The sequence below is a fragment of the Pleurodeles waltl genome, chromosome 8 (assembly GCF_031143425.1).
Source record: "Pleurodeles waltl isolate 20211129_DDA chromosome 8, aPleWal1.hap1.20221129, whole genome shotgun sequence".
Taxonomy (NCBI): domain Eukaryota; kingdom Metazoa; phylum Chordata; class Amphibia; order Caudata; family Salamandridae; genus Pleurodeles; species Pleurodeles waltl.
In genome coordinates this window covers 819,597,886-819,611,877 of record NC_090447.1, presented here as the reverse complement: position 1 = coordinate 819,611,877, position 13,992 = coordinate 819,597,886, and the positions used below count along the sequence as shown (strand labels likewise).

Below are 13,992 nucleotides of genomic sequence, written 5' to 3'. Positions count from 1 at the left end.
TATCAGATTGGCACGACCACCTTTCCATTTGTGTTTTGAGCCAAGCCCTTTTGGAGAACTTGGCTGTCCCTTCATTCTGAAGTGCTGTTCCCATTCCTAAAGTATTTCTCCACTGCTCACACTCCAGTCTAAACTACTTATCTGTTGGCAAGTTGGTACACGTTAAGTCTTTAAAACGCCAGTTGGATAGAGTCTTTCTTCAAGTGCACAATATAACAATGTGAACAGACTTGATTACACTGGCTTTTGCTGGTGCAATTTTTTTAGCTCTAGAAGAATTGCTTCTATTGGTGTTTCCTTGTTTAGGCCTAGCAATCCTTACCATTTTACAGCCTGTGCTTTAAAAAAAAATCTTTATGTCCTGCGTTAACCAAGACCTTTTGATTTATATGTATAATATACTTACTCATGGGGCATTTCAGCAAGCCCTCTACATCCATTGCCTACTGTTTTGTTCACATTTTCTTCTGCCCACTGTAGCATACAGAATGACGCAACGGGTCAGCTCTCTTCAGACACTGGCTAACTTCCCTGTGAGTGACATCCTTTGCCCTTTCATAAGGAGTACAACCACACGCTCTCTTCAGTGCTAAAACGACTATGGTAAATTGTGTTTTTCTAGACAAAAAATATTTTTGCTTTTAGTTTTTTTTATTTTTATTACTGATTAGAGCATCTTTAACACTAAAGTTTAGCAAAAACCATGACAAAACAAACACCGAAAACCCCAAAAGGTTTGTGGCCAACTCTATGCCTACTGGCTTTGGCAAAAAAAATTAAGGCATTGGAACCCTGACTTGTGAGCAGAAAGTCACTACAAAAGATTTGCAAAACTTGTATAATTTGCTTAGCATAATTGCAGAACATTACAGCAAAATTACACATAATTACGTGTAGTGCATCTTGCACTCAAAAAATTACACGAACGGTCTGCTTGGGTAAAAATTCAACTCCAAAAATGTATTTTCAAGTTGATTTCCAGTTAGTTGTGTTCAAAATACTGCAGTTCATATTCAAATTTGTCCGCGGGGGTAAAATATCTACCTGAAATGCCACTCATGTTAAAAAATTACCCTAATAGTACACCTCGTGTTGTATTGAAATTTCACCCTGTAATTGCGTGATGTGGTGTACCCTCTGTAATTTCACATGCACTTTGCTATGTGAGATTAGCAAAATTATGTCAAACACAATTTTACACAGGCCTGAATACAAGGAGTGATTTCCTCTACATAGGCCTTGACACAAACACAGATACTCCTATAAACGTTTGGGCAAATCATAAGAACCCCCAGCTAGATTATTTGTTGCTGTCACTTTGTCCTTGAAGAATGAGTTAAAAGATGGCTTATTAGCAAATGTTAGGCTCAGATATCTATATTCTGAAGCCTTTCCAATCCCGACATTGCTAATGTACCAAATTCTCTTGAGTACGTAATATAACACACATATAAAACCAGCTGTTTGTAACGACTATCGTTTTGTTTTTTTATACCTCCTTAAAGTACTACTAAATCCTCAGCGTTATTGCGCTAGTGCACATTTTACATATACTGCCATTCTTGTTATAAATGTGTACATTGCACATTTTGCCTAACTGTTCTGAAAAAGTTCAAGTAAGACTTGTTTTGAAATTGGCATCACAAAGATAGCTGCAGATTTACTGAAGTCAGCCTTTTACCATAGCTTATTGCATCTTTGTTCCAAGGTCTTCCCACATTCTCCCCACAAAAAGAGCCTGGAAAATGGTTTTAAGTGTCTATCTGGAGTTTCTGTTTAATTATGTGCCCTTTACTCTGGTTACTGCGTTGAGAAAATAATATACAAGTCGTGTGAAAATTTATAAAAAGAGCATTACATTCCTCAACTTATCAGACGGGGGAACACTGCTCCAATTAAATGGCAAACAACTTTATTTCTGATGCTTTCTGGCTATTTTTGCATTATATGGGTTTGCGTTTTTATGAGCTATTTCAAGTGTTTGTTTTTCCATATCACGTATTGCTCCATAAATCCAGAAGTTCCTGAACTACCTACGTAGAGGGTGTATCTCAACTGTAGTGAAGCAGCAGATATGAGGTGACTGCATAAAGGGGGTGGCATGAGAACGCCGATCTTGAACCCCAGGAGCTATCATTTAGAAATGCAGACCTCGCTGTAAACATTTTCAGTGAAGTGCATGGCTTCCAGTACTGTACCCCATGCTAGACTATCCCCTATTCAGACGTTTATAAGTCAGTGTTTCCTGAACAATATGGGCAACCCCATTCTAAAATAAACTATCTATACTTGAGCATGTCCAATGCCGATGCGTCAAAACCTGTCCTGAAGATGCAGGCTGGTGCACACTCAGGTCAACAAGGAAAGGAGCGGGATGTACAATGAATTTAGCCAGGATCCACGTCAGCATTGTGATTGTGTTGCAAAGTGTCAGGCATAGGACATCAGAGCAAGGGGCATGCAACACTGCTCAAGAAATTACTGGTGACAGAAATAGGTTCAAGGAATTCCAGCCCTCATTTTTTGTGGAAAGTGCATAAATACGTTTGTGCAAGCCTGATGTGACATTGGGACCTGAGCTGTACCTCACTGATGGGACCACATAAGGCTGAAATCTTTCTGGGGTTGCTTCTGTTACCATTCAGAGGGATTATATCCTCGCAGGCACAGTCGGGAAAGAACTGCATATCTTCACCCACCACATTCCCCTGCCTAAATGGACCGAGCCAGACCATACAGTAGTAAGTATCAGCTTAAGACCAGCAGTCCACTTTCTGAAGCCAGACATTAATGGTCTGTTTTCTTTCAGAAGCCAAACAAATTGAAAATCAGCTAAACCTAGGTCAGTTGGGCAGAGTAATACTTTGCATTCCAGCTGAACACAGGAAGACGAATAGGAAACCCATCAGCACCGTAAGTAAACTAATAAAAAAAGTAGAAAGGAAAAAACAGACCACATTGGGATTCTGCAGAATATCAGCTGCATCTGCCATAAAAGAAGAAGAAATGAAGGTTTTGCTGTCCCTGAAGAGAAGACGTGGGACTCCATCTTCAGAAGTAAATGAGGATCTAGGATAAATATTTTTTTACTTCACTATTTCCTCTAAAGGGTTTGATCATGAGTGGCCCGAGGGCAATATCGAAAAGTGCTAATCAATACAGAGGAAACTTCACTGGAAAGCAATCACTACTGGTACCAGAGACTTAAATTACTTTTTTCAAGTGGTCCTGCCACTGCCCGTGTGGATCAATGAAAGTGATATAACGCTGGAGCAGCGCTCATGGGAGAGAGTCATGGTTTCTGAAGCACATCACATTTGAAGTAACATTTCTGCTTTTAACCATTTCCACTAGGCCTGATGCATCGCTTCAGTGTAAAGAGAACTAAGGCCAATGAGTCAAGGTCAGAAACAAACAGCAGTGAGAATAGTGATCAATCATGAGTATAAGTAGTGTCCTCATGTGCCACCACAGACAGGTAAATTGTCATAATTGCTGGCTTGGTAGACGTTGCCTTAAAAAAAAAAAAAAATCTAAAGAGTAAGCAAAGGTGGCTAACCCCAATTCAAGGTTTGATTCTATCACTTTCTTTTTGTTGGGGTAGACACTTCCTCATCAGGAAAGAAAACTTCCAGCATGTACATGAATATATGGCTTCAACGCAGCACACAATCATCAATGTGAAATAAACTGGATAAATAGGCTGTATTCGATTGGGTTGTTAAACACACATTTGCATGACTACTTACGCAAATTGGAATCTCCGTCAATTGCACCAGCCAAGTCGAAATCATCTTTACCAAAAAAAAAAAAAAAAGGACTTTAATACAAATAATCAAGCAGGACACTTATTAATAAAAAAGACATTCTATTTGAGTCACAACCAAATTCAATCAATAACATGGGCGTAGCTGAGTAACAAAGATATATCTTAGGAGCGTGCTGACTACTTCCTGGCCCATGCCCACCAGAAAACAAAAACGTGGTAAAGAAACATTTCCAGACCCAAAAACTAGATGGCAGAATTATGCACAGCATAATGTGTAAGTAGTAATGGTTTTGTAAAACTGCATTCACCTTTCAATATCTTTTGATAACATTTGTTATCAACAGGCACGCTCTTGATTACGCTCAGACACAGGGACAACAGGGGCACTCTAACGGATGAGAAATCTCCCCTTCTAAAGCATGTGGCTCACTGGTTAAAAAAAAACGCAAAAAAAAAAAAAAAAGCTCAAGTTGCAACTGAAAGGCCCATTACTGCTATTCCATAAACCGATATGAGAGACAGGGAGAGAGACACAGAGAACGAGAGACACAGAGAGAGAGAGCGACAGAGAGAGATAGAGAGAGAGAGAGAGAGAGAGAGAGAGAGAGACAGAGAGAGAAAGAGAGAGAGAGAGACAGAGTGAGAGAAAGAAAGAAAACTGGACATTGCCTCAACATGAATCATTGAGTGCACAGACATGGCAGAACATGTGGGGTGGCCCACGTTGCATCCCTAAAAAAGCGATCAGTGTTCTGTTGTTGCCTCTGTTGGAACCTCCACAGATATTCAAATTAAGAGATATACCATGTAAAATGGGATACAAAAGTGGCAATCCATTAGCTAAGGGCAGTGTTTGATGCAGCTGTACATGCTATATTGATCGACTAGTATGTACGAAAACCTGAACATAAGAATACAGATCTCTGTATTTGTGCAGGAGAGTAATGATCATGCCTGAAACGGATGCTGGGCAACATCTATTGAGCCAATGAAAAATACTAGAAAATAAATCTCCACATTTTAGTGAAATTCATTCAACCACTTGTGACAAAAGTTGAGGAGCATGACTAAAGTACCACTTTGCCTACTTGGAAAGAACTGTGCGGTTAAATAGCAAATAAGGCCTGCAGCTCTTTAATACCTTTGGCCGGTTTAATAACCTACTCTGCGCAAAAAGGCCAAAGACGATAGAAATAACTAAATGGTTAAAAGCTATGATTTTTAAAGCTATTTAAATTTAGTTAGACATGTTTCTGTCGGTAGGGGAATATGCAGTGTCTTCAGACTTTGCCCCCCTGACTGGAAGAGAACTTGGACTCTGGAAAGTAACAGGTTATCTTAGGCTGGAAAAAGATCAATATAATTTGTAGGCAGTGAAGTCTGGGTGTTTCAATAAAAGGCTTTATGAATGATAATCATGGCTTTTAAAATAACTCATTTCTGAACAGGAAGCCAATGTAGCCAAGAAAGAACACTAAATGTGTGATCTTATTTGGAAACACTGGCTATTAATCGGGGAGCCACAGTTTGCTTAAGTTTGAGCTTATGCAGAACTTTTTCTGATGCCATGAGAAAAACAGAATTGCCATAATCCAGGTCTCATTAGATGAAGGTGTTGAAGGCTGGAATATGTAAATGGACCTCAAACAATGTAAAGACTCTTTTTAGCAATTCAATTCGTAAAAATGTGCTTGTTACAATGATTGTTTGGACGTCTAACAAGAAATGAAAATGTCACTTACCCAGTGTACATCTGTTCGTGGCATCAATCGCTGAAGATTCACATGTTGTGCATAGCCCGCCATCTGGTGTTGGGTCGGAGTGTTACAAGTTGTTTTTCTTCGAAGAAGTCTTTCGAGTCACGGGACCGAGGGACTCCTCCTCCTTGTCTCCATTGCGCATGGGCGTCGACTCCATCTTCGATTGTTTTCCCCGCAGAGGGTGAGGTAGGAGTTGTGTTGTAGTAATAGTGCCCATGCAATGGAGTGAATAAGTATGTACCTATTTAAGGTTTAAATAATATATTTACAAATGTACAAAGCTTAAGCTAACTTCCGAACGGCTACAGGCTCCTACTACTGTGGCTTGTTGTGCGGATAGCACGTCTACACAGTAGTGCTTGGTGAACGTGTGAGGCGTAGACCATGTGGCTGCCTTACATATTTCTTGCATTGGGATGTTCCCTAGAAAGGCCATGGTAGCGCCTTTCTTTCTGGTTGAGTGTGCCCTTGGTGTAATGGGCAGCTGTCTTTTTGCTTTAAGGTAGCAGATTTGGATGCACTTAACTATCCATCTGGCTATACCTTGTTTTGATATTGGGTTTCCTGCATGAGGTTTTTGGAATGCAATAAATAGTTGTTTAGTCTTTCTGATGTCTTTTGTTCTGTCAATGTAGTACATTAGTGCTCTTTTGACATCTAATGTATGTAGTGCCCTTTCAGCTACGGAATCTGGCTGTGGGAAGAACACTGGTAGTTCTACAGTTTGATTTAGGTGGAACGGTGAAATAACCTTTGGTAAAAATGTAGGATTGGTCCTTAGGACTACCTTATTTTTGTGTATTTGGATAAAAGGTTCTTGTATTGTAAACGCTTGAATTTCGCTTACTCTCCGTAGAGATGTGATGGCGATGAGAAATGCAACTTTCCAGGTTAGGAACTGTATTGCGCAAGAGTGCATGGGTTCAAAAGGTGGACCCATGAGTCTTGTTAAGACAACATTGAGGTTCCATGAAGGAACGGGTGGTGTCCTTGGTGGTATAATTCTTTTAAGGCCTTCCATAAATGCTTTAATGACCGGTATCCTAAATAGTGAAGTTGAATAGGTAATCTGCAGGTATGCAGATATTGCCGCAAGGTGTATTTTAATGGAAGAGAAAGCTAGGTTTGATTTTTGTAAGTGTAGCAAGTAACCCACTACATCCTTTGGAGATGCGTGTAATGGTTGGATTTGATTATGATGGCAGTAGCAAACAAACCTTTTCCATTTGCTTGCATAGCAGTGCCTAGTAGATGGTCTTCTAGCTTGCTTTATGACTTCCATACATTCTTGTGTAAGGTCTAAGTGTCCGAATTCTAGGATTTCAGGAGCCAGATTGCTAGATTCAGCGATGCTGGATCTGGATGCCTGATCTGTTGTTTGTGTTGTGTTAACAGATCTGGCCAGTTGGGCAATTTGATGTGGGGTACTACTGATAGGTCTAGCAGTGTTGTGTACCAGGGTTGCCTTGCCCATGTTGGTGCTATCAGTATGAGTTTGAGTTTGTTTTGACTCAATTTGTTTACTAGATATGGAAGGAGAGGGGGAAAAGCGTATGCAAATATCCCTGACCAGTTTATCCATAGGGCATTGCCTTGGGACTGCCTGTGTGGGTATCTGGATGCGAAGTTTTGGCATTTTGCATTCTCTTTTGTTGCAAATAGGTCTATTTGAGGTGTTCCCCAGAGTTTGAAGTAAGTGTTTAGAATTTGGGGGTGAATTTCCCATTCGTGGACTTGTTGGTGATCTCGAGAGAGATTGTCTGCAAGTTGATTCTGGATCCCTGGAATAAACTGTGCTATTAGGCGAATGTGGTTGTGAATTGCCCATCGCCATATCTTTTGTGCTAGAAGGCTCAGCTGCGTTGAGTGTGTCCCCCCTGTTTGTTTAGATAATACATTGTTGTCATGTTGTCTGTTTTGACAAGAATGTATTTGTGAGTTATGATTGGTTGGAATACTTTTAGTGCTTGAAAAACTGCTAGCAGTTCTAGGTGATTTATGTGCAGTTTTGTTTGATGTACGTCCCATTGTCCTTGTATGCTGTGTTGATCGAGGTGTGCTCCCCACCCCGTCATGGAAGCATCTGTCGTTATTACGTATTGTGGCACTGGGTCTTGGAAAGGCCGCCCTTTGTTTAAATTTATACTGTTCCACCATAGAAGCGAGAGGTATGTTTGGCGGTCTATCAACACCAGATCTAGAAGGTGACCCTGTGCTTGTGACCATTGTGATGCTAGGCACTGTTGTAAGGGCCTCATGTGCAGTCTCGCGTTCGGGACAATGGCTATGCATGAGGACATCATGCCTAGGAGTTGTAATATCATTTTTGCTTGTATTCTCTGTGTTGGATACATGCGTTGTATGATCTTGTTGAAATTTTGAATTCTCTGTGGACTTGGAGTGGCTAATCCTTTTGTTGTGTCTATTATGGCTCCTAGGTATTGTTGTACTTTGCACGGCAGAATGTGTGATTTTGCATAGTTGATGGTGAAACCGAGTTTGTAGAGGTTTTGTATGACCTGATTTGTGTGGTGTGAGCACCTTGTCAGTGAGTTGGTCTTGATTAGCCAGTCGTCTAGATACGGGAATACGTGTATTTGCTGCCTTCAGATGTGTGCAGCCACTACTGCTAGACATTTTGTAAAGACTCTTGGTGCGGTTGTTAAACCAAACGGCAATACTTTGAATTGGTAATGTATTCCTTTGAATACAAACCTGAGGTATTTCCTGTGCGACTGATGTATTGGTATGTGGAAATACGCGTCTTTGAGATCTAAGGTTGTCATGTAGTCCTGTTGCTTTAGCAATGGTAACACTTCTTGTAGCGTGACCATGTGAAAGTGTTCTGATTTGATGTAGGTGTTTAGTGTTCTGAGGTCTAGGATTGGTCTCAGTGTTTTGTTCTTTTTTGGTATTAGGAAGTACAGTGAATAAACTCCTGTGTTTATTTGTGTTTCTGGTACTAGTTCTATTGCGTTCTTTTGCAATAATGCTTGAACTTCTGTTTCCAGAAGGTCTGAATGTTGTTTTGATAAATTCTGTGCTTTTGGTGGTATGTTTGGAGGGATTTGTAGAAATTCTATGCAATAACCATGTTGGATAATTGCTAAGACCCAAGTGTCTGTAGTTATTTCCTCCCATGCTTGGTAATACTGACCTATTCTTCCCCCCACTGGTGTTGTGTGGAGGGGATGAGTGACATGTAAGTCACTGTTTGGTTGTAGGGGTTTTGGGGCTTTGAAATTTTCCCCTATTTCTAGGGAATTGTCCTCTGTATTGGCCCCAAAAGCCTCCCCTCTGGTACTGTCCCTGGTAGCTGGACGGTGTTGTCTGTGAGGTGCTGGCTTGTGTGGCCTGACCCCGAAACCCCCCTCTAAAGGTTGTTTTGCGGAAGGTGCTGTAAGTGCCTCTGCTCTGCGGGGAGTAGAGTGCGCCCATGGCTTTAGCAGTGTCAGTGTCCTTTTTGAGTTTCTCAATTGCCGTGTCCACTTCTGGTCTGAACAGTTGTTTCTCATTGAATGGCATATTGAGCACTGCCTGCTGTATCTCTGGTTTAAAACCAGACGTTCGTAGCCATGCGTGCCTTCTTATAGTCACAGATGTGTTAATTGTTCTTGCAGCTGTGTCCGCTGCATCCATAGAGGAGCGTATCTGATTATTAGATATGTTCTGTCCTTCCTCAACCACCTGTTTCGCCCTTTTTTGTAGCTCTTTGGGTAGATGCTCAATGAGGTGTTGCATCTCGTCCCAATGGGCTCTGTCATAGCGCGCAAGTAGTGCTTGAGAGTTAGCGATGCGCCACTGGTTTGCAGCTTGTACTGCGACTCTCTTTCCGGCTGCATCGAACTTGCGGCTCTCTTTATCTGGGGGTGGTGCATCCCCAGATGTGTGGGAGTTGGCTCTCTTGCGAGCTGCTCCTACTACGACGGAATCTGGTGGCAGCTGCGAGGTGATGAAAACAGGGTCTGTGGGAGGTGCTTTATATTTCTTTTCCACTCTTGGTGTTATTGCTCTACTCTTGACCGGCTCCTTGAAGATTTCCTTTGCGTGCCGAAGCATTCCTGGGAGCATAGGCAGGCTTTGGTAGGAGCTATGGGTGGAGGAGAGGGTGTTGAATAAGAGGTCATCCTCGACTGGTTCCGAGTGTAGGGACACGTTGTGGAACTCTGTTGCTCTAGCCACCACTTGTGAGTATGCTGTGCTATCCTCCGGTGGTGATGGCTTTGTAGGATACGCCTCCGGACTGTTGTCCGACACTGGGGCGTCGTATAAGTCCCAAGCGTCTTGGTCCTGGTCACCTTGGCTCATGGTGTGAGCCGGGGAATGTGATGGAGTTTGTGCTGGTGAAACGTTAGTTACAGGTGGAGGAGAGGGTGTTAGAATCCATTTTGAATTGATTCGTTTCTTTAACACATGTAAGTTTGAGCTTTTTCCTCTCTGAACGCACTGTCTATCACATATGTTATCTTATGTATATTTGTTTAAAGTAAAATAAGCCTGGTTCCACACCACAGGCTTGCAGCTGGTTTCTTTCCCTAACCGGGGCACGTTACTCATTATAATCATGTGTTCAAAATAACTAACCGACCTCGGCTGTTGTATTTTGGGGAGGGAAAGGCTGATATCTATACCTTTGAACCACGTAATCCTTTGAAGGGTCTCAAGAATGTGGGGAGTCAGGCAGCTGCAGAGGGGAGGCAAGGACAAAGCTGGGAATGGAACCGGTGTGTGAAAAACTGATTAACTCCTTAAAATATCTGTATGACGTATATCATTATTTACACACTTTATGTATCCTTTGATGTATAAGTATAAATATCACTGTTAAACGCTTCATGCCAGCACACTTTACTTCGGGCCTGGGATGCCAGTGGTAAACCTGTCCTCTTTGCTGCAGCAAAAATAAACAGACCTTTGGTCATTGATTTTTCACTCCGGCTCTCCGTGTCAAAAACTCCTTTGTAAATGCATTTGTAAGTATCTGCAAATATGTGCATTTGACAAGGGTGGCAGAGTTACCCTTTTCACCATTTTTGTTTGTGGTGCTTGGTCTGACTGAAACTCCAGTCTCCTTTTTCTCCTAATAGGGGGAAGGGTGCTTATTTTCCCTGTTCCTTCCTGTATAAAAATACGTTTCTGAGTGTGGTCCACTTCGGTGGATTGCAACTCTTTCTCAAATCTATGCTTTCGCATCTGAGAGGACAGTGATTGCCCCTCTGTATAGGAACTAGTAGTTGGGTCGGTTGCGGGTCGTTTTGGCACCAAAACCCTGTCTGTACTCTTTTTCGGCTCCGAGGTGACCTTCTTTTTCGGAGTCGAACCCTCTCGGCGTCGATCTTCCTCGGTGCTGCTGTCTCTGTGTCGAGCAGTTTCGGCTCCGCTATCTCGGCGTCGATCTCTTTCAGCAGCACTTTCTCGGTCCCGAGAAGGCTGCGTGCCGGTGTCTCGACCGGAGTCGGACGATCTCGGCACTATTTCGGCCTTTCGCCGATGGTCGGTCACCGAATTTATGGGTGGAGCCATGGCCTGGTGGCAGTGGCGTCCCCTGGGCCTTGTCACTTTTCTTGTGTGCTAGCTTCGACGTCTTACTCACAGTTCTTTGTTCGTCGAATTCCTCGGAGTCCGATTCATGGATCGAGAAGGTTTCTTCTTCCTCTTGTTCCTCGAACTCTCGGTGAGCTGTCGGCGTGGACGCCATCTGCAGTCTTCTGGCTCGACAGTCACGGAGTGTTTTTCAGGACCGGAACGCACGACAGGCCTCGCAAGTCTCTTCACTGTGCTCAGGCGACAGGCACAGGTTACAGACCAAATGTTGGTCTGTATACGGGTATTTGTTGTGGCATTTAGGACAGAAACGGAACGGGGTCCGTTCCATCAGCGTTGTTTAACACGCGGTCGGGCCGACCAGGCCCCGACGGGGGGATCGAAAACTACCCCGAAGGGTACCGGAGCTCTTCACTCTTCGATTCGGTGTCGATTCTATCTAAGCCGATCCCGAACGCAACAATACCGACGTAATTTTTCCGATATTTAGCTAACTTTCCATTCCGAAACCCGGAGCGAAAGGAACACGTCCGAACCCGACGGAGGAAAGAAAACAATCGAAGATGGAGTCGACGCCCATGCGCAATGGAGACAAGGAGGAGGAGTCCCTCAGTCCCGTGACTCGAAAGACTTCTTCGAAGAAAAACAACTTGTAACACTCCGACCCAACACCAGATGGCGGGCTATGCACAACATGTGTATCTACAGCGACAGATGCCATCGAACATTATATCAATGTGGATGCCTATATATCATAAATGGTTTGCAGAAATGGGACACTGGCTCATCACTGCTGGCCTAGTTTCTTGTAATTTCTTGCCCAGACCAAGGATGTAATTTGTAAGCAATACCTTGGCTTGAAAATAATTGAGTTTTAGAAAATGTTCATACATGAACCATCTAAAATAAGATTTGGTGTTGGACAAAATCTGGTTTGGGTCATTCGGGAGACTGAATATAAGGTGGGTTAGACGTACAAGTGAAACGCTGCCCAAAGTAAAAAACAAAATGCATTAAGTGGCCTCCTATATGTGATAAACAGGAAAGGAGACATACTGAACAAGTTACTTACCTTCAGTAATGCTCTTGATTGTGGATACTTAATCTAACCTCAAATTGCTCATCTTTAGATTATTCCCCAGTCACCAGACTGGATCCACAAACTTTTCATAGCTTCTACATGAGTTGCCATGCGGCTCCCAGTTGGCTTTGTTCCACCAAGGCAGTGATGGAGTGGAGCCTCAATTAAGCTTCAACCCTGTGCGCTAGTGTCAATTTCTTGCTTGACTCTTTGCACGCCCTCTAACGTGGAGCCAACGCAATTATCGGTACCAGTGTGCAGATCTCTGATTAGGGACCTTTTTAGATGGTAGAAATAGACCACTCAACAGAATGGGGAGGCAGGAGGGCAGTGATTAATCTGCAGATCAATGTATTATTCACTAGAAAGAGCATTACTGAAGCTAAGTAACTTGTTCTTCTGATGGACACTTCTAACCACAGGTTCCTCACCTTTAGAACATATACTAAAACAATACCTCCAAGGGTGGAGGGTCAGAGGGGTGGACTCGGACTATAAAATCCTGCAGAACTAAATGGACAAAAGGCCTTTCCAGTCGGCATGGCTGTCAAGGCAGCAGTGCTTGTTAACATGTGCACCGAATGTCCAAGTCTCAGTCTGACAGATGTAAAAGACAGGTGCCTTGTCTGCCAACACAGTGGTGTAATGGACTCTCAGATATTCCAGAGGCTGTTTCTGGCTAAAGAATAGCAGATCTTAATGCAGACAAGGCCCTCGTCTAAATAGCCTTTCCTTCATTCTCCCCAGAGAACAAACAAAAAGCTGATCGTCCAGCCAGTGGTCCTTAGTACAATCGATGTAACATTTTAAAGCTCTTTTGGGGTCTGACCGATGGAGCCTTTCCTCCTCTTTCAGCAGGACAGGGATGAATTGTCCAATGTTTAAATGAGGCACACCTTCCAGAAAAGAGGCCAGTTAAGTCCTCAGCACCAGTTAAAAATAAAATCCCACTAGAACAGTTGTACAGACAGACCTTGGAGTTCACTAATGTGACAAGCTGAAGTGTACTTAATGAAGAAATCAGTGTTTTAGGTCAGTACACACAATGAGCAGCTGTGCTTAGGCTCAAAGGGAGTACACATGAGGAACGTCAAGACCAAGTTAAGGTCCTGCTGAGTCAACAAAAACAGTAACCTTAAACAGTACCAACAGCAAGCCTTGCAGAGCCAAAGACAAAACATCCAACAGTTTGGCTTGTAAAGAGTCTGTCTTGCGGACTCTGTACCAGGATACAAATTTGGCAAGTAAATGGACTTTGTAGATGGACACCTGGCAGCAAGGATGACAATCTCAGGTGGAAGATCAAACACAGTCAACTGCTGCCACTCAATCTCCATACAGAGGGGAGTAAATTGCACAGGTTCAGGTGCATTACCTGGCCATGCTGCTTCAACAGACAATTTTCCCCAAAGCAGTAGCCTGACTGGACAGCAGATAGGTTCCTGCTCAGAAGCTCCCAGTACCACGCTCTCCTAGCCCAATCAGCTGGAGACCAAAGCCTTCTGATCTCCACCTCTCCCACGTGACCTTCCCAACATAGTGGGAACATCCATCACTACTGTCAACTCTGGGTAGGGAAGGGGTCTACAGCTGGTCTAAACGCAGTCGGGCAGCCACCCCAACAGATCTTGCAGTCCCTTATGAATCCTGGATGGCATCCAACAGGTTTCTTTGGAGCAGCCCACCCCCCTCCCCAGAGGCTTTAGATTAAACTGCCAATCCTGCATATACCACCTAGCATAGTCAATAAGCAGGATGCTAGAGGCTAAGAAGTCTTAAAGCTGCTCTTTCCCAGATCCAGGACTGAAGTAAAACATCAGATCATAGCCCGAATATCC

The 13,992-nt window shown here is 43.1% G+C and overlaps 1 protein-coding gene across 2 annotated transcripts in view; it reads right to left on the bottom strand.

Moving 5' to 3' along the window:
- LOC138250326 (CD99 antigen-like) overlaps nucleotides 1-13,992 on the bottom strand; it is a 286,125-nt gene that overhangs the window by 91,214 nt on the left and 180,919 nt on the right. For both annotated transcript variants that reach the window (XM_069205086.1, XM_069205088.1), the window contains exon 6: nucleotides 3,750-3,794. In XM_069205086.1, the coding sequence (XP_069061187.1) occupies nucleotides 3,750-3,794 (45 nt within the window). The remainder of the gene's footprint in view (nucleotides 1-3,749; nucleotides 3,795-13,992) is intronic.